Genomic DNA, 20,098 nt, shown 5'->3' on the forward strand with positions numbered 1-20,098 from the left:
ACTCAGCCAACACCCATTGGGGGAACGGACGCTGGCCAATCAGCAGAGGCCTCAGAGGGTATAGCTCGATGATTGGTCCGTGGAGACATCTCTTCAAGAAGGGGGCCAGGCATTCGAAGAGAGGAGAAGTTTCTGACCAACCAGAGAGGGCCCTGAGGGAGAGCGTCGCGGAAGGAGGCACAGCAGACCCTATCCTGGAGGCCGGCGCTCCCCGAGGGGCGTGGCGCGGGAAGGGGCGTGGCCCCGGGCCTGGGCGGGCCCCCGAAGGAGGAGGAAGGCGTGGCCGGGCGGAGGGCGCGGCCCGGGCACCATGGGCGGGGTGAACGGAGTCGGCGGCGGGAGCCGGATACGGGCGCCGGGGCCCCGGGGATGGGCGGAGCCGCCGCCGGCGCCGCCGCCTGGTGCTGGTGGCCGTGGCCGCCCGACGAGTCGCGGCTCCGGGGCCGACCCTGCGCTGCTGCTGCTGCCGCTGCCCCCGCGGGGCCCGGCGCCCGAGGGCGGCGAGATGCTGGGGAAGGGAGTGGGCGGCGGCGGCGGCTCCCGGGCGCCCAAGCCCTCCTTCGTGTCCTACGTGCGCCCCGAGGTGAGCGGCGGGCGGGGAGGCGGCGGCGGCGGCGCGGGGCCGCAGGTGGGGCGGGCGGGGAGGCGGCGGCGGCGCGGGGCCGCAGGTGGGGCGGGCGGGGAGGCGGCGGCGGCGGCGCGGGGCCGCAGGTGGGGCGGGCGGGGAGGCGGCGGCGGCGGCGCGGGGGCCGCAGGTGGGGCGGGCCGGGCGGGCGGGGAGGCGGCGGCGGCGCGGGGCCGCAGGTGGGGCGGCACGGCCCGGCCTCCGCGGGGCCGCAGGTGGGGCGGCACGGCCCGGCCTCCGCGGGGCCGCAGGTGGGGCGGCACGGCTCGGCCTCCGCGGGGCCTGGCCTCGCCGCCCGCTCCGCGCTTCGCGTCCGCCTTCACCCTCTCCGCACTCCGGGGCCAGAGCGTGGCGGAGCCCGGCGACCGCCCCGCGACCCTCCGCGCCCGCCTGCCCGGCTCTGCCCACCCGGGGCCCGGGGGTCCGAGGGGGAGCCCGAGGCCCCGAAGGCCGCCCGGAGAGGCATCGCCGAGCCGGGCAGGCGGGCGCGGGCTCCGCCGGGGGACTGGGGGGCCGCGACGAGGAAAGGCCACCCTGCCAGCCCCCCACCTTTCTTTTAGAAGGATTTTATTGGGGTGGCTAAGTGGCCCATCGGCCCTGGAGTCAGGGTGCCTGGGTTCAAATGCGGCCTCAGACACTGAATAGTGACCTAGCTGTGTGGCCTTGGGCAAGCCACTTAACTCACTGCCCCCCCCCAAGGCAGTCTGTTAGTCTTTACATTGCTTTCGTGTTGTGCATTGGTCTCAACCCTGAGGGACTCGCTCATTCCTTCAGTGCAACAAGCAGGGACAGTTTGGGGCTGTCTGCAATGGAGAATGCCAGCTGTATACCCCTTATCCTTCCTCCTCGGGTCGTGGTGAGGACACAGTGATGGAGCACCCTTAGAGTGATTACGTTGTTGCCTCCCACTCCACCTGCTAAAGGGAACAGAGAGCATCTTTGGGGGCAGCTAGGTGGCCTAGTTGGAGTCAGGAGGACCTGGGTTCAAATTCCGTCTCAGACACTTCATAATCACCTAGCTGTGTGGCCTTGGGCAAGCCACTTAACCCCATTGCCTTGGGAAAAAACCTTAAAAAAAAGAGTCTATGGAGGGGAGGACCAAAGGGACTCAGAAAGAAGAGAGCATCTTTGTAGCCCCACAGCCCAGCCAAAAAGGACCTTGCCCTTATCAAGCACTTAATAAATAAATATATGTTCTTTCTTTGGTTGAATGGTCTATTATCTGAGGACCAGCCTTTAGTGTAATTCCTCACCAGGTTTCCTGCCAGATGATACATTTTTCACTACTGCACTTATGTTTGCTGTCGAGGATGTGGATGGTTTGGGGTCTGTATTTTCTGGGAATGGGAATTTCTTTCACCACTGTAACCTCAAAGACAAAATCAAATAGTTGCAGTTGTTGCTTTAGATTGGTTAAGTTTCCTGTCCTTATTTCTCTTCCTATCATTCTCAACCAATTCTGTTGCCCTTCCTATGTAGTTGAAGTGGCACTACACACCAAAAATTCTATTAGAGTGACTTGGACTTTACATGAAACTGGTTTGAGTATTAGAGTAATTAGAAAGGTATGGCCTTGCCATGGGCCTCACTTCTGACACCAAGCAAGACCAGAAGTTTGTTATTTTTGTTAAGGTACATTGAATACTTTGTGGTGTTAAGTGGAGTTTAGAAAAGTGAAGAGACAATCTTATTTTTAGATCTTTTTTTAAAAAATAAATAATAGCCACTTCCTCAGTAAACACTTAGAATGGGTCAGCATCCTCTTAAACTTTTGAACAAAGGCTCTCTGATGTAGAAGTAAAATAGTTTTGGTTTATCTCTGTTCTATTTTTGCTCAAGTGCTTCTCAAAGGACAGCTTTTGGTCTTTTAATTTGCTCCTTAAGGAGAATCAAAATTTCAGTTGAGAAGAGTGCACTGAGAAATGTTGCAGCAACCAGGAATCCCTGAACCCTCCTTGTACAAGTGCATTCCTTTTCATTAATTAGGTTTGTATTAACCTTACCCATGGGCTAATTTTTTTCTCTATGGAGGAGTTTAGGAAAGGGGGAGTAGTTAAGTACAAGAATATATGAGAGTTAATAGCTTTTCCCATAATTTGTTTCAATCGACTTGTTTTTCCTGGATCAAAATAATTTAAATTACAGCAGTAAAACACCTAGCAATCTTCCCCCTCCCTCAGAGTACTCTCTAAACTGTAGAAATATTGATTGTAAAAACTCAATCAAAATTGTGTCCTAGGGGGCAGCTAGGTAGCACAGTGGATAGAGCATCGGCCCTGGAGTCAGGAGGACCTGAGTCCAAAACAGGCCTCAGACACTTAATAATTACCTAACTGTGTGGCCTTGGGCAAGCCACTTAACCCCATTTGCCTTGCAAAAACCTAAAAAAAAATTGTGTCCTGTCATTTTTTTTTATTAAAGATTTTATTTGAGTTTTACAGTTTTTCCCCCAATTTTATTTCCCCCCTCCACAGAAAGCAATATGTCAGTCTTTGTCAGTACTTTGTTTCCATGTTGTACATTGATCCAAATTGAGTGTGATGAGAGAGAAATCATATCCTAAAGGAAGAAACAAAAAGTCTAAAAGATAACAAGATCAGACAATAAGATATCTGTTTTTTTCCCCTAAATTAAAGGGAATAGTCCTTGAACTTTGTTCAAACTCCACAGCTCTTTATCTGGATACAGATGGCATTCTCCATTGCAGACGGCTCAAAATTGTCCCTGGTTGTTGTCCTGTCATTTTTTAAAGGTATTGATGAAGTTAGTGTTGTTATTTTTATTGATCATACAGTCAAAAATTCACATGTGGTATTCAGATAAAACCTGTGTGACTGAGGATGGCACTTGTCTGTCTGCCAAGGATCTTAAATTGCTTAGTTACATAGGAACTGCTTCAAATATTTTTCTGAAAGCTCTTATACTAGTGACCTAGTACAAAGCAATCATCTTTTCAAATATGCATTACTTTTTATCATTTGGGAAACAGGGGTTTCTTGTACATCAGAGGTAAAGAAATAATTTTGACATCTTTAGATTTAATGATACCTGTTAATAGGGAAATTATTGAGATCTTAGAAGGTTCTGAGGTGCTTTTCACTAATAAGATGTTGTTTCCACAGACTGTCATACTGAAAGGGATCTTGGAAATAGTTAGTACATCTTCATTTTACAGATGAAGAACTAAGTCCCAGAGAGGTTGTAACTTGTCAAAAAAAAGATCATAGAGCTAGTAAATGGTGTTATAACTACTGCTATAATAGTGGATGGACGTTTAAATTTAAGATTTACAAAATACTATACATAATTCTTTTTGAGCCCCCTCAAAAGTGCGGTTGCCCCCAATTTTCAGGTGAAAGGAAATAGTAGCTTAAGACAGGGTAAGTGATTTAACCAAAGTCATAAAATTAGTTGTTAATAACAACTAGAATCAAAGGATCAAAATTGAATTTAAATTCAGTTTTCTTCTTATTCCATGTCTAGTGCTTTTCTCTACTACTGTACTGTTTCTGAAGTTGTAAATTTGGTTTTTAATAACCTTATGTTAATAAGAGCAGAAGCATGACCAGAATGCATGAAGAAAATGTTTTTCATATTGAGGTTTTTTTTCTTTTGCCCTGACACTTATTGGTATTGGACCTAATCAGGTGGCATAAAATTTGGTTCTGTCCTTTTAACAGGATGTGGCTACATTTAAATGACAAGATGTTTGAAAGGTGGAGAGTCAGTAGCCCAAGAGATCTTCCTTTTTTTTTTCTTTTATTAAAGATTTTGTTTGAGTTTTACAATTTTCCCCCCACAGAAAGCAGTCCGTCAGTCTTTGCTTTGTTTCCATGTTGTACATTATTCCAAATTGAGTGTGATGAGAGAGAAATCATCCAAGAGATCTTCTTGTCCCAGTTCAATGGATGTAAAAGTTTTAAAATCCTGAATTGTAATTTAGAACCTTCTTTCATTTTTAGTAACAAATTCCCCCTCACTGTAAAATTAGTTGTGCAGAAAAGTGGGAAACAGATGGTTTATGTGTTGGAAAAATTGGTGCCTGGGTGGCCTCTTGAAAACAGCCCAAGAACATGAATTCTGAGAGTGGGCTTTATATTCCCTTATTTAGGCTTTTTTTTTTCCTGTACCATAGCACAGAATTTTATATCTGGGCAAGGGAACATTAGCACTGAAAGAGTATTTGGAACTAGGAAGATAGTGCTTATCTTAGAGTAAGGCATTTGGGTGTTTGTGTGGAGCCTAAGGGGTGAAGGTAACACACCCAGGCTTCATTTAAATTGAAGAAATAGATGGATAGCTTTGTAACACACCTTGTTCAGGATTCTGTGCTAGGTTTCTAGGGGATTAAATAGGATAGAGTCCTTGGGTTAAGGAGTTTATAATACTTCTTAATAAGAATAAATACATGCCCATGACTTTGAAATCATGGAGCAGAAAAAGGCTGGTAGAGTAGAACAATATTAAAATGGTCTATTCTCTGATGATTTTTAAAAAATGTTTTATTGTTCATGTTTTTAAAACATCATTGTTGCTGCCCAGTGATTCTCTGATTTGTAATTACAGTGTCATTCCCTGTTAGGTACTAACTATACAACCTTGGTTTTATAAATTATGTGAGTAAAAAGTGTTCTCTATCAGCTTTTACTTTATTCAGTATTGTGAATGTACCAATCTTGCAGAGAGGTTTCTTTCAGTTTGTAGTCTGAGAACAAAACTTTTATCTAATTGTGGAATGACACAACTCCATCTTTTATATATGTGCACATCCTTAATGTGCATTGATTGGTGAAATTGGAGCCTTAAAATATCTATGAGGCATTTGGCTGCTCTGAGAACTATTTTTTTGAGAAGTTCTTGAAAATTAACAGTTCCCTTTCACTAACAGTCTTTAGAAGGTAGAATTTGTCACACATAAGGGAGGGACCAAGGCATGGAGCTAGGAGATGGGATTTGTGTGAGGGACAGCAAGTATGAATGAATGAAATGCATTTATTAGTCACCAGCAATGCACAGGTACTGATCTAAGTCCCAGGGATCTAAAGAGAAAAAACCAAGATTTTCCTTACTATCAAGGAACTCCCATTCTAATGAGGGATAATCCACTTGTAAGAGAGGACAGTAGCAAGTCAGAGGGAAAGGTCCCATTGTCCTGGGGGCCGTGATAAAGAAGATGGTAATGTGTCTTCTTTAGTGTCCTTTCCCCTATTGAAAGTTTTTTTTTAATATGTGTATATATGTATGTATCAAGTGTATGACAGGTCTTTTATTAGCTATCTACTGATAAAATTGTAGATATTACTGAGGCGAAGCCATTTGACTGGCCAGGGACTTTGGTAGTGGGAACTTGCAAAATTTTCCCCATTTTCAGTAGCCATGGTTGTTGAGGAGGTGAAGTGAGCATCCTAAGAAGGAGTTGGCCATGTCTCATCTCCACAGGGTCTGCTTCCTAGGATGGTGGCTGAGTGAACTGAGCTGGAGGCAAGACTAGTGTTTGGGGTGGGGGGCAGACTGGGGCTGGGCTGTGTTCTGCCATTTTTGGCCTTTCATGGTTTGTCAGCAGGTGGTAGTTGAAGAGATGATGAATGTGGCTCTTCCACAGTGCATCACTAGATAGATGGCTGGAGAGTCTAAACCAAAAGCATTGGAAGATAGAATGGAGCAAACTATGATGGGATTTACGTGCCAGAGAAAGTTGAATATTTTTCCTGAGGGATCCTGATAAACTTTTGGAAACAGGGAAAAACATGTTCATTTGTATTTTAGGAATATCAATTTGGCAGTTGTGTAAAGAGTGATTTTGGGGGGGGAGAATAGAGACAAAGAGATCATTTGAAAGATTTTGCAGTAGTTTAGGTAAAATATATTGAGAATCCGATTGTGAGTTGAGTAGAGAGAAGGGGGTAATTTCAAGAGGTTCTGAGAAGGTGAAATTGATACCAGTTATCAACTAAGAGGCAGTGAAAGAGTAAAAGAATGACTCTAGTTTGTAAACCAGTGTGATTTGGAGAGAGTTGGATGCATTCCACAAAAATCGAGAAGTTAGAAGAGGAAGAGGAAGGGTGGATTTATAGAGGAAGAAAATGAGATTTGTTTTGGAAATGTATTTGAGATGCCTTTGAGACATCTGCTGAAGTTTTGCAGCAGATATTTGGAAATGCTGGACAGGAACTCATGGGAGAGATGAGGACTAGACATGTATTTTGGAGAATCATTTATATAGGGGACTGACAGGATTATCAAGACAGAAAGAGGAGAGGAGAGCTGTGGCTTATACTCATGCATAGGAAGTGAAATACGGATGATGCCCCAGCAAAGGAAACTGAATACTGACCCAACAGGTTTAAAAGTACCACAGCACAACAGTGTCATGCAAACCAAGAAAAAATTGTGGAGGAGGAGCTAAGGAATAGAATTGTCAGATATGATAGTTCAAGAAAGGGAAGTCCAGAGAAAAGGTCACTGAATACAGCAATTTAAAAAAAAATGATTGGCATCCTTAGAGACTAGTTTCAGTCAAGTAGTAGGAATAGAAACCAGATTTCAAAGGGTTTAGAAAAAAACATAATAAAGCATGGTTTACCAAGATAAATGGTCCATGTTGAATATGATATACCCCCTTCCACACATGTTGTCAACCTTTCTGGGTGGATGCTTTGCCATCAGTTTCCTGTAGTAGCAGTTGGTTTCTTTGTTGGTTGTAGTTTTGAAGTCTTAAGTTCTTATTTTTCATTTTTGTAGTCATCTTGGTTTCACTCTGCATCAGCTCATACAAGTCATCCTGAGTTAATCTGAATTCCTCACTTCTTCAAGCACAATACTGTTTCATCACTATGCCAGCTTGGTCAACCATGCCAACAATCATTGGTTAACCACTTTTATCCCCAGCTTTTATACAATCAATTATCTTTCTTTCCAATTATTTACTGCCACAAAATGTTTTTGTATGTGTGAGACCTTTATTTCGGCCTTTGTCCTCTGTGAAATACATGTTTAATAGTGGTGTCATTATCCATTGTGACTTTTTTAAAACATTTCAATTCCAGGTGACTTTCCCACTATAGAAATATGGATTCACCAGAGCCAGTTTTTTGCCAGTTATTTGAAAGTTATGAACTGTAGTTTGTATAATTCATAATGATGATTAATAATAATAAATGATTATATCCTGAAGCTTGGTAAGAAGAAACCAAGGAAAAGTGGTCTTTTAATAAAAATCCATTATTCATTATGTTTGAGGAGTTAGATTAAAAGCATCAATATATTATTGAGGCTAGAACCTTGACCATTTATAATTTCTGGCCTTTTACCACAGCATAAAAAAATTGTTGAATAGGACTAGGATTTAAAATGGAAGGGATCTTTTATCTCAACTAGGACAGCCAGTTTAAGGTCTTGAATCCACATCATATGAGAATTGATTGGAGGAATTAGGCATGTTTTTAGAGTGAAACATTGAAGACTGGAAGAGGCAGTAAGGGAAAGTAAGAAAGGGATAAGGTGATAACTGTCTTAGAGTATTTCCTGTCATGTAGACTAAGATACATTTAATTTATTAAGTTTAGAAAACTAATTCATTAAATTTAGAGAAGTAGGAGCAATAAGTAGAAGTTGTAAAGAACAAAATTTTGCCCAATATCAGAAAAATTTAACAAAGTAGACTTCTGCATACGTTCTTTTGCCAGAGATTTGAAGGCAATACAATATAATGGAAAGTGCCCTGGATCTGAATTCCCAGAAGCTGGGTTCAAGTCGAGGAAGTTGGACAAGATGGGCATTGAGGTCTCTTCCATCTCTAGATCCATTTATGATCTGTGTGAATAGAGGTCTAGCTAATCCTTTGATGTCTAGGGAGGAAACAACAATGCAAAAATAACTGTGTTTATATAAGTTATGTAAAGAGTAGATAGAAAATAATCTCGAGGGGAAGACATTAGAAGAATGGAGTCCCAAGGCCTGGCAATGATGGGATTTGGTCTGATCTTTAAAGTCAGATAGCCTGAAAATTTAAAAAAAAAAGCCAAAGTAAGAGGGCCAAGTATTCCAGGTTTTGGGGCCTCCAGTGCAGAGACATTGAAGGCTGGAAGTCTGGGGGAGGAACAAGTTGACCAATGGAGACAGAATTTTGAGTGAGTAGAGAGAAGTGAAGTGTATATGAAGATTGGAATGATAGAAAGGGGTCTGGTTGTAAGGGACTTAACATACCAAGTAGGATTCTGGAGGTAACTGTTCATCAGAAGTCATGTGGTATGATCAGACCAGCATTTTAGGAAAAATCATCTTGGCAGCCAAGTGGAGGATGGATTGAAGTGGATTTGAGGCAGGGAGACCAGTTCCAAAGTTATTATAGTAGCCAAAAACGAAGAAATGATTACCCATACTAGAGTAATGACTGTGGAGTGATAAGAAGATGATTTATAAAGAAATATTAAGGTAGAAACAAGATTTTGCAACCGAAAGGATATAGAGAGTGAGTAGGAATGAGGAGTTGAGATTGATTGATACTGAGGATGAGTCCTGGTGCCTAGGAAAATGATGCCCTCTGGACTTTAGTAGGAAAGATGGGAAAGGGTAAAAAAATAATGGGTTATGTTTTGAACATGTTGAGTTTGAAATATCTAAGGGAATAGATTCTAGTACTGGATACATAGATTTGTGAATCATTGAACCCATGGGAACTGATGAGATCACCAAGCAAGAGAGTATGGAAATATATTAGGGGAGGATCGACCTTGTGGCACACCCAGTCAGTGATAATAAGTAACTTGGATGGCAGTCCATCCAAGGCCACTAAAAAAGAGCAATCAGAGAGACAAGTTTTTCTTCAACGTGTGTAAATGTTGTCCTGAGAGAAGGATAAATATCTGCCTCTCTGTGTTCATTTCCTGAGGCCTTGTCATATCATATTCAACTTAAGATGGAGAATCACTAAAATAAACATTCATTTAAAAATCTTTTTCAATTCAGAGTAACTGGCTCTTGGATTTTATTAGCATGTAATATGTGTAGCAGGAAAGCTACTCTAACATAGGAGCCTAGGAAATGTTTTGACATTTAAAAAGGGGTTTTCATACACAAAGATTGGGAATCACTGCACTAGTGTTTTTGCTTTTTATTTGAGAACAAAAAATTATATTCTTTAATAGCAAATTCCTGGTTTATTATGTGGCTTGTGGGTGTTAATGAATGAATGAGAGACTGACAGACTCTACAGGGACCATTTGGACTTTGAATTCTTAGAAACTTCATTATTCTAATGAGGGTTCCCTTCTCTTCCCCAAAAGAACCATTTTTAAACAAAGCTTTGGAAGGAAAAAACCTTTGACCTGGAGAATGGGGGGGGGGGGGGAAGAACACTTTGTCCAAAAACAAACACGATTTTGAAAATTATATTTATGTTTAAGAAGTAAAAATAATATATCCCCAAAGTAGTCATTTTCATTTTTTCCTCCCAATTCCAGCCTTGCTTTTAGTACTAATCTAACATATCTTTTTTAAAAAATACTTTTAGTGTATCAGTAGTTATCAGTAATGATTGCCATTTAAATCAAAGAAGAAAGTCTCTCTCCAAAGGATCACTTTCTTATTTGTGGCTTTTGCTTGATGATCTCTTAGAGCTTCTGCTTTTTCTTGCAGTCTTTTTGCATGTGGTTCCTGGGTATCTCCCTGGGTGAAGTATAGTACAACATAAATTTTTCCTGTATAGACAGCAGTGGAAGAAGTCATGAGACCAAACAACTGTTGTAAATACTGCCTAGAGCCTGATAAAATAGATAGCTGTTGCAAAAGTTGTTTGAGTCCAAAGTGTTTCTCCATATTTAGCTCTTGTGCATTCCTTTTGGTAAAATTGCAGCCACCATCAAAATTGTTGGTAATGGCAGATCTGAGTTTTAGCTTGCAATTCTACACTTTGTTTTACATACAAAAATGAATAATTCTTTTGGAAGATTGAGATACTAAGAAACCTAACTCAGATAGCATTTTGGAGATGAAGGGATTTTTTTTCCAAAGTACTGTGCTTTTTAACTACTGACTGCCAGTTGACAGCTTTTAGCAACTGGGGGAGATTTTATCCTGATAATTTCCAAGTTATCAAGCTCGTATAATGACAAACACAATAAAATAAGTAATAACATTTTGTAACCCTAATGTAAGGTTGAGCACCTCATATTGGCTTGAACTTGATAACCTTTAGGGTCCTCTACAGAACTCAAATGAAATAATATTTGTAAGATGTTTAGCACAGAGTTGGACATGTAGTAAGTACTATCTTTAATGCATTTTCCCTCCAGATCCATGATTTTATGATCATAGAATCTGAGTTTTCAGAGCCCTAAATAAAAACAATATGTTACTGGAGTTATGTAACTTTAACAAATTATCTAGACGTTGACCATATGCTGGGCATGTGCTTATCTCTCTCTAGGCTCTGCTTGAGGACATATCAGGAAGAGCAGCCCATTACTTTCTGAGGTAGTCCATTCTGCTTTTGAACAGGGTGAATTGTTAGGAAATAGCTTCTTTACATTGAGCTAAAATATCCCTGTCTTTTGCTTCTAGCTTCCTATTCTGTGACAAAATAGGACAAAGCTCATTCCTTTGACAGTCTTTAGATAAAGTTGACAATGGATGTCACCTCCCTGTTCTACACCCACATCTTCCCCCAGTCAGGCCCACCAGGTTCTTGTAGCTTATTCTTCTTTGGCTCGGTCTCTAGTTCTTTCGCCATCTTGGTCATTTACTTCTAGACATTCCCCAGCTAATCAGTGTCCTCAAAAATATGTCACTTAGCACCAACCACTCCTTCCAATTGCAGTTTGACCTTGCTATGCCCATAGACGGGTTAGCTTTCTTAGATGACAGCCTATATGATTGATTTATTGAGCTTGTTGTCTACTAAAGTCCCAAATCCTTTTTTTTTTAATTTTTAGGTTTTTGCAAGGCAAATGGGGTTAAGTGGCTTGCCCAAGGCCGACACAGCTAGGTAATTATTAAGTGTCTGAGGCCAGATTTGAACTCAGGTACTCCTGACTCCAGGGCTGGTGCTTTATCCACTGTGCCACCTAGCCACCCCTCCAAATCCTTTTTATAAAAACATTTGCCTATACTTTCTCCAGCCTATATTAGCTTGTGGATTATTTTGAATCTAAGCATAGATTTTACATTTATACCTATTAAGTTTCCCTGAATTATTTATTTTCATAATTCTCACTAGCCTATCAGCATCTTCTTGAATCCTGGCCCTATCATGCAGTGCATTTAGCTCTACCCCTTTCAACTCTGTGTATTCTACAAATCTGATAAACAGTATGGTCCATGCCTTTGTCTGTAGCATTGATTAATATATGTGGGGCACTTGGAATAGCTCACCAATGGTTACACCAATTAGAGATCTTTCTTTAAAATAACATTTGACTTATTAATGACTCATTCCTTGGGTCCCAGTCATCCCACTAGTTCTAAAGCTGCTTTTTGTCTTCAACACTGCTACTTTCTTTCTTATCCATAAGGCTCTCATTAATCATTTTTTTGAAATACAGATAGATATGGTGTCCCAGAAACAAAACAGTATGATTTGAAATTTTAATAATTTTAGAAGCATATGTGCTGTGAATTTACTCCAGAAATCTTATTTTATTTAAATTCTTTTATGATTATTTATACTTAAAATTATTTAATTTATTGAATAATAAATTATTCATTTTAATTGGAACAAGATCACGCACCTTGACATGCACTGCATGTGTGACAGTTTTTGAATGACACTTTCTCAAATTGGTAGATAATTGAGGAAGTCCTTTTGGCCCATCTCAGTCACTTCATCTAGCTCCATTAGACTTTTTTTTTCTTGTGGAGTCATGTCAAAACTATTGTGTATTCACGGATGTGCATTCATGAATTATTTTAAGACTAGGATTACAAATGCAGTCCTTCTATCGTTAAACAGCAGATAATGAAAGTTTTTAAAAAGTTCAGGCATTGAACAAAGTGATATTTAGTACAAGATGGTAGATACGTTAAATTTTAATAAGAAAGTATTTTAAAAGTTTAAATAATTACTCTTTCAGATTTTTTGTAAGTTTTGTAGCATTTATACTTCTGAAATCATTAAAGCTTAAAAACTCAAAAATCCTTTTGGATCACATTTTAGTATGTCTTTATGATTCTTCTGACTTGTTAGCTCAGGGTTTAGGTTTGGACCAGGGATTTCATTGGCATAGGAACTTCTGGCTGAGCAATCTCCTTTCAACATGGGCAGGTCAAGACCTTTGCTCTAATCAGGGTTGTAATTCAGAAAAAGGAATGAGACTAATTTGGCCTGAGTTGTCCTTGATGAAACCAGGAAATTCTGAAAATTGGATTCACCCTACTCTGCATCAGTTGATGGTCCTCTCTTTTTATGACTGTAGTTAAACAAACATCTACAAAAGCTCCTCCACTGAATGAGATAGTTCCAAACCCCACATAGAGTTTATAATCTAGTAAGAATACAATATGTATATTGGTACGTGTGATAAAAAGTTGAACCGAAATGTATGAGTGATATTGGAGGACCAAGACACTTTTTTTTTTTTGCATTAGGATTCCTTGTGAATTCCTCTTAATAAATATTGTAAGCTCTTTAAGGACAGATGCTGTTTTATCTCATCTTTATACTAAACTTCCTTATCATAGTTCTTTTTTTGTAATAGATACTTAATAAATGTTGCTGTCTCTACCTTAATTTCTGCAAAATTTTTCTAAATATCTACAGCTGAGAGATAACCCCCCAACAGCCTGTTGAGCAGAGCATAATCTGTAAGTAATTTTTAAAATAGGAAGGTAAATTTGTCCCCAAGCTGTTGCTGGATTTTCATCCTATCCCTTTGTAACCATTGAAGTATATATTTTTTTGTGATTAACCATTTGTTAGGATTGCAGTCTATGAGTGGAATAACCAACTGATACAGGGAATGAACCTGAAGCCTTGACCTCATTGGTTTCAACTGAAGTCTATGAACAATGAGAGAACCAAGAAAGAATTGAACAGGATGCACAAAGAGTGCATTTGTTTTTTACTGATTCAAACAAACAAACCCCAACTGAACTACAGTCTATAACTATTGAGGGTATATGTACTCTGTAAAACAGCATTGTTGGGGTGGGGGACAAGATTGCCTTTGAAAGAGATTTTGGAGATGTTGGAAACTATTTAGAAGGGGGAAAATTGCAATGGTGTTAATAATCAGTCTCCAGTCATGTGACCATTTGGATGGAAGGAGTGAAGAGGAAGATTAGGAGATTTTTGTATCCTGTATAGAAGCTGGACAACAATGAAAGCAGACAAAACAGTTCACTTCAGCAAACATTTATCACTTCAATTTCAGCTTTAAGAGGGGTAACTGGGAAGTTTAGAACAAACTTTAATAAATATAAGGGAGTTATTCTTATATCTTCAACTTGATCCTAGCTATTTGGTTTTTAATTATATAATCTTAGCATATTGAGACTTTTCCCAGGTGAATTATAAATTCAAAAGTGATGGCATGTTTTTGTCACTTTCATTTCCTTTTCCTCTTTTCTCTATTCTGTCCTATACTTGGAAATATGTTGGTCATATTTAGAATTTAGAATTCCAAACTAGTGAACACATTTTAAAAAAAAATTAATGACTGACCTCTGACATTTTGGTAGCATTTCATTCTTTGGGCTTATTTTTTTATCTTTACCACACCCCTTTTTAAATGATCCTTTTTATCTAGAGCAACTTTTACATCCAGTTGTCTGATTACATCAGTTCAGTGATTCATTGAAATTTGAGGAAAGTTTTTAAAAATAAAATAAATTCTTGGAGAAAGATTTTTTATATGTTTATTTGTAAAAATCTTTCCTCTTGATTTCTTTAACAGTGATTATCCTGAAATTTTTTATTCAATTAAATGTAATGTTCATCTTACAGAAGAGGGTTCTGTAACATTTCAGAGGCAGCATGCCAAATATTCATTTATTCTTCTCACGGTGGAAAAGGGAGGCCCTGAATATGGAAAGGAGACAGCCGATCTTGTGAGTTCCAGATTTAATTAAGGTCAGCCCTAGCCACAACACTCACCCAGCTAAAGAGCCAGCTCTGGCAAAAATGAAATTGCTTGCCAACACTTTTTTGCCTCAGTGTATCATAGTTTCTTATGAACAAGTGCGTACTTAATCTTATCTTAAGTAAAGGAATTATATTTCTCTTTTAACCTCTCAAGTGAAATTTGTGAACTGCTGGACTGGTGAGAAATAATTTGCTTTTCTGTCTCTCCTGGCCCATCATCTCCCCGCCCCCCCCCCCCCCCCCATCCTTTAATCTTCCTTACTCTAATGTGTTCTTCCTGTATGTTCCCAACTGTTATGAAAATCACTTTTCCCTTTGGAGCAGTACACAGTGTTATGGACATCGGTACTTAAAGAGGAAAGTCTAAGGCCCAGTTAACTGTGATTCGGTCACTTGGCAACAGGAAGCACTTATGTCTTTATCTCACAGAGAGTCCTGGGTTGAGACAACATTGGCAGTTTTGTGTTCCAAAAATAGGATTTCTTTGCTCTCCTGTACTCACCCCCAGCTTTTTCTTGCCTGTGCTGGAATTATAGCCTCCTCATTGACTTTCTCTTTACATTACCCTTGCCCAAGGGAGAAATTCTTTTTTTCTTTGGTTTATCTGGCCCTTCATTACTTGTTAACATTTGAATCCCTGCTGTGTGAAGGGAGACAGAGAAATGTAGTACTTATGTTCATGTTTGGACTTCCTTAATATTCCCAAGTGACAAACACATAAACTTAGCCAATTACAATTGTATAGGGTTATTTACATATTCAAAATTGAAAGATATTAAAAAGGGGGCTAAGAATGTATCAGCAGTGAAATCATGCTCTTTAGACTTTCCTGACATTTAATTTCCTTAATAGCTTCTGTGAATTTTGTAGTCAGTTTTTATGAGGCTGAGTTAGCCAACTAAGCTCTTAATAAGACTCAGTATTGTGTCTTAGCTTATCTGGAGGTCTCTCCAATAGCTGTGTAGTCCACCTCTCTTTTGTCCCTCCTCCACAGAGGGTAGACCAAAGTAGTATTATGCCTGATGTGACTATCACTTCAAATGCATTATGTTAAAGTTTGAATTTGCTTGCTGATGCAGAGGATTTCATTGCAGTTGAATAAAAGATGAACTGTCTAAACATAGGAAGGATTTTGGGTATAACTCTTATTGAGCCGTGTTCTTTCTTCTCTCCTCCCCACCCCCTCCCCTTAGTCAGCGGAAGAGTACAAAACTATTTCACAAGAAATTTAGACTGTGCATTGAATTGGCTGTTTAATTGTTATGTGGTGATTTGACAGAAAAAATGGTTGGAGTTAATTTGATTGGTTCTTAGTTACAAGTCTTAGGGCCATGACGTTATAGGTCTAAGAAAATGACAGGAAAAGAGTACTAATTTTATGTAATGAGAGAGTAGAGAAATCAAAAGGGATTTAAAGATTAGGAACTGAGACTGTGGCTTTGTGTGATTTGCTTACCTTCAAAAAACTGGAATATGTCTTTTGACCAGACATCTGATTATTGGTTATCCCATTCCAGTGTGTCTGCTTCCTGGGTGTCTGGTACTATTCTCTAAATTGGTTATGAGAGTAACTTTCCTTTACATTGCCAAGACAGTGTGTAGAAGAGAGATGTGATCAGGCTCCCAGACAGAAGATGGTGATCTCAGAATTATAGAATTGACTGCCTCCTGGATGTTAGATGTTAGTTTATTCTTTTCTGTTATACAATTTTAGTCCCCTAGAAATTAGAATTAGTGGAGGACTTGTATGCAACCTTTAGCCTTTTTTGTCTTGTGGGAGAGATTTAAAATTTGGGTTGTTAAAAAAAACCTAACATTTTTTCTTTTAGTTTTTTTAGTTTTTGCAAGGCAATGGGGTTAAGTGGCTTGCCCAAGGCCACACAGCTAGGTAATTATTAAGTGTCTGAGACCAGATTTGAACTCAGGTACTCCTGACTCTAGGGCTGGTGCTCTATCCACTGCGCCACCAAGCCGCCCCTAAAACCTAGCACTTTTAATGTAAATAAGATAATATTTCCTTACTGTATCATTCTTTCCAAAAGGGCTGTATGAGATTTGTAAAAATATTAGTGTATTGACTTCGTAATACTGATTTTTGTAGCAAAAAATTGTATTTAAATTTCAGGACTACTTTAAAGGGAGAGTATCAATCTTTAAAACTCCTGCAGGTTCTTTTACCAAGATGCTCTGCTTTCTGTTCCCTTCCTCTAAGTCACTCATCTTGTGACTGCAACACTAGTCAGGAGTACATCCTCCCAAGGCTCTGTCATGGTCTAGTGGAGGAGACAGCAAGTGAATTACTTACCCCCTTTCTGCCCATTCTCTCCTTTGTTGGCTTTATTTTCTCCCATGGTTTCAGTATCACTTGTGCAGATTCCCAGATTTTCAGTATTGCATCTATAATTGCTTCTCCACCTAAATGCCCTGCCATAGCCTCAATTCAGCATATTCAGAATCGAATTTCACTTTATTCTCCCTCCTCCTCCTCCACCATCCCCCCAAAAAACCCCTTGTTCTTCCCAACTTCTCCATTTCTATTGCTTCTAGTAGTCTAGTTATTCAAGTTTTAAATTTGTCATTTTAAATTCTTTCCCTCCTTGCCCCTCCTCTGCCATTTAATCAGTTTTGGTCTTCTGTCTCTGAAATATTCTTGGGGTGAAATATTCATCCTCAACTTTTGCACTCACTGAACCAGTTCAAATCCTTATTATTTATTTTTTAAAAGTTCATTATTTTAAAATTTTTGATTAATAACCATTTAAAAATTAATCTATTTCTCCTATTGCTCCCTACTTCATTGAATGTGTATTTTTTTATCGGTAATATCCTCTTATATTTATAGCTTTCATTGCCTCTTGCTTTAGATTACTATTAATGAGTGTTTCTGCCCCTTCACTCTCCCTCCCTTCACTCACTCTTTTCTTTCTTGCTTTCTGCTATGGGTCTGATTTTATCACTTCTCTCCTCAAAGCCCTTCAGTAATTCTTCATTTCTTACTGTCGAGGAATTAGGCTGGCATTCAAGACCCTAACAGTCTGACTTCAATGCTGCCTTTCCAGTCTCATTGCATTTTGATTTTCTTTATGCAATTTATGAACCAAACAGAATTATTTGGGGTTCTCCAGTATTATCCTTCCCTTTCTAGTTTTTATGCAGGGAAGCTGTATAGCCTTGGAAAGAGAATCCTCATTTTGCCACTTATTTTAACCTGTGTGTTCCTGGTCAAGTTAACTTACATGGATCTTAGTTCCTCATCTGTGAAATATGATTGGACTGCATTATATGATCTCTTACAGGGACTCTTCTAGTTCTAAATTTAGGGTCTTGTCGATTGATTTTTCCTATTTGAGGAAAAGATAGGAAAACTATAAAAATGAATGCTGAAAATTATCTTTACTAATTAAATCTAGTTATCCTGACACCAACAAGAGATTTGAACTGATAAGAAAATCAGTGCAGTTTGACTGGAAGAAGTATTATGAAAGAAAATAAAACATTTACCCAGAGTTAATTGAGTTTATGGTGCTTATGAATCGTATACATTTCATTGAAACTTGTAGAGTTACTATTTTATGAATGAATGGTCATATCAAGATGTGAAAACATATTTGTTAAGTGTGCCAGGCACTGTGCTAAGAACTGGGGAGACAAAAACAAGTAGAGAAGGTCCTTGACTAGAGCTGAGGGTCCCAGAGGCAGGGTCCAGTTTCAGTAGGAGGATGGTGAGGAAGAGGACTGAAATACAGCTGCCATGGTTTGGAAATTACTGTAAAATGACATCGAGATAATACTACATAAGTAAGTCAGTGTCCTAAGGGCCTTTCTGTTACATTTGGTACATTTTTATTGGAAAATTTTTCATAAGTTATTGTGACCAGCCACAGGGTGATGAACCTCTTTGTACTCAGCCTGAGTCTTGAGCAGCAGACTCCTGTAATCTTTGCATTGTTGAACAGGGCTGTTGTATAGGTCCTGATTGGTACATTGTCTTGGAGTCAAGAGCTAACTCAAGGTTTGGTGAGTTTCTTAGACAGTTCAGCCAGTTCTCACCAGTTTGAGGATCAGTTCTCATTTGGTATAAATAAACTACTGGTCATAGGTAAGACAGGAGTAGCAATAGCTGAAAATCTCTAGGATTTCTACTTGTCATTGGACCCTAAGCAGCTGTAATAAAACCTCATTTTTTTATTTTGAACTTAATTAAAAAACAGCACCGTTGAATATTTCAATGGGGAAGATTGGGGGAATTAGAAGACCAGGTATTCGTGCTCCTGTCCTAAGTGAATTTGAGCTACTTGAATTGGGGAAGTTTGATAACAGTTTCCTGGCCTGAAAACCAGGACATCCTCTGGCCTCAAAGCAGCATTTACTATTGTCTCGCTAAAATAGCAAACTTTTGACTGTATTCAAGTATAGCCATAAATGGTAAAATATATAAAATATAGAGGGCAACTATATAACATATATTTTGCCAAAATATCTAATTGGTAAATGAATTATTCTTTAGTGTTTTTAAGATTTTGAGAATAATAATAATAATAGAACACTGGATTAGATATTTTATAATCAGTCAGATCTATTAGGCTCATACTCCAGTAATCTTCCTGGTCTTTTCTACACAATGCAATGACTGTTGATTGGGAGAACTGGGAAGGGGGTAGGTGAAAATCACATTTAGTTGGGGCAGTTACTGACCCTGGAGTCAGAAGGACCCGAGTTCAAATTCAGCCTCAGACTGTTACCTAGCTGGCCCTGTTTATGGTGGCAAAGAATTGGAAATTAAGTGAATGTCCTTCAGTTGGGGAATGGTTTAACAAACTGTGGATGTATGTGATGGACACTATTGTTCTATTAGAAACCAGGAGGGATGGAAATTCAGGAAGCCTGGAGGGATTTGCATGAACTGATGCTGAGTGAGATGAGCAGAACCAGAAAAACACTGTACACCCTAACAGCAACATGGGGGTGATGATCAACCTTGATGGGCTTGCTCATTCCATCAGTGCAACAATGAGGCACAATTTGGGGGTAATCTGCGAAGGAGGATACCATCTGTATCCAGAGAAAGAATTGTGGAGTTTGAACAAAGACCAGAGACTTTACCTTTAATTTTTTTTTTAAAAAGCACATTATCTTATGTAATTTTGCTATCCCTTATACCTTATTTTTCTTCCTTAAGGGTATGATCTCTCTCATTACATTCACTTTGATCATTGTATAGCATGGAAACAATGTAAAGACTAACAGACTGTCTTCTGTCGGGGGGGGGGGGGGGAGCAAGAATGGGGGAAAATTATAAAATTCAAAATAAAATCTTTTATAAAAAATAATAATCATCTAGCTGTGTGACCTTGGGCAAGTCACTTAACTTCATTACCTTGCAAACAGCCCTCCCC

General features: G+C 39.6%; 1 protein-coding gene across 1 annotated transcript in view; it reads left to right on the plus strand.

Moving 5' to 3' along the window:
* The first annotated feature begins 404 nt into the window (after positions 1 to 404).
* The window catches only part of MTMR12 (myotubularin related protein 12), a 107,230-nt gene continuing 87,536 nt past the window's right edge, over positions 405 to 20,098 (plus strand). Inside the window, exon 1 of the mRNA XM_074202543.1 lies at positions 405 to 583. Within this exon, the coding sequence (XP_074058644.1) occupies positions 506 to 583 (78 nt within the window). The 5' untranslated portion in view covers positions 405 to 505. The remainder of the gene's footprint in view (positions 584 to 20,098) is intronic.

The sequence above is a fragment of the Macrotis lagotis genome, chromosome X, assembly GCF_037893015.1.
Source record: "Macrotis lagotis isolate mMagLag1 chromosome X, bilby.v1.9.chrom.fasta, whole genome shotgun sequence".
Lineage (NCBI taxonomy): Eukaryota > Metazoa > Chordata > Mammalia > Peramelemorphia > Peramelidae > Macrotis > Macrotis lagotis.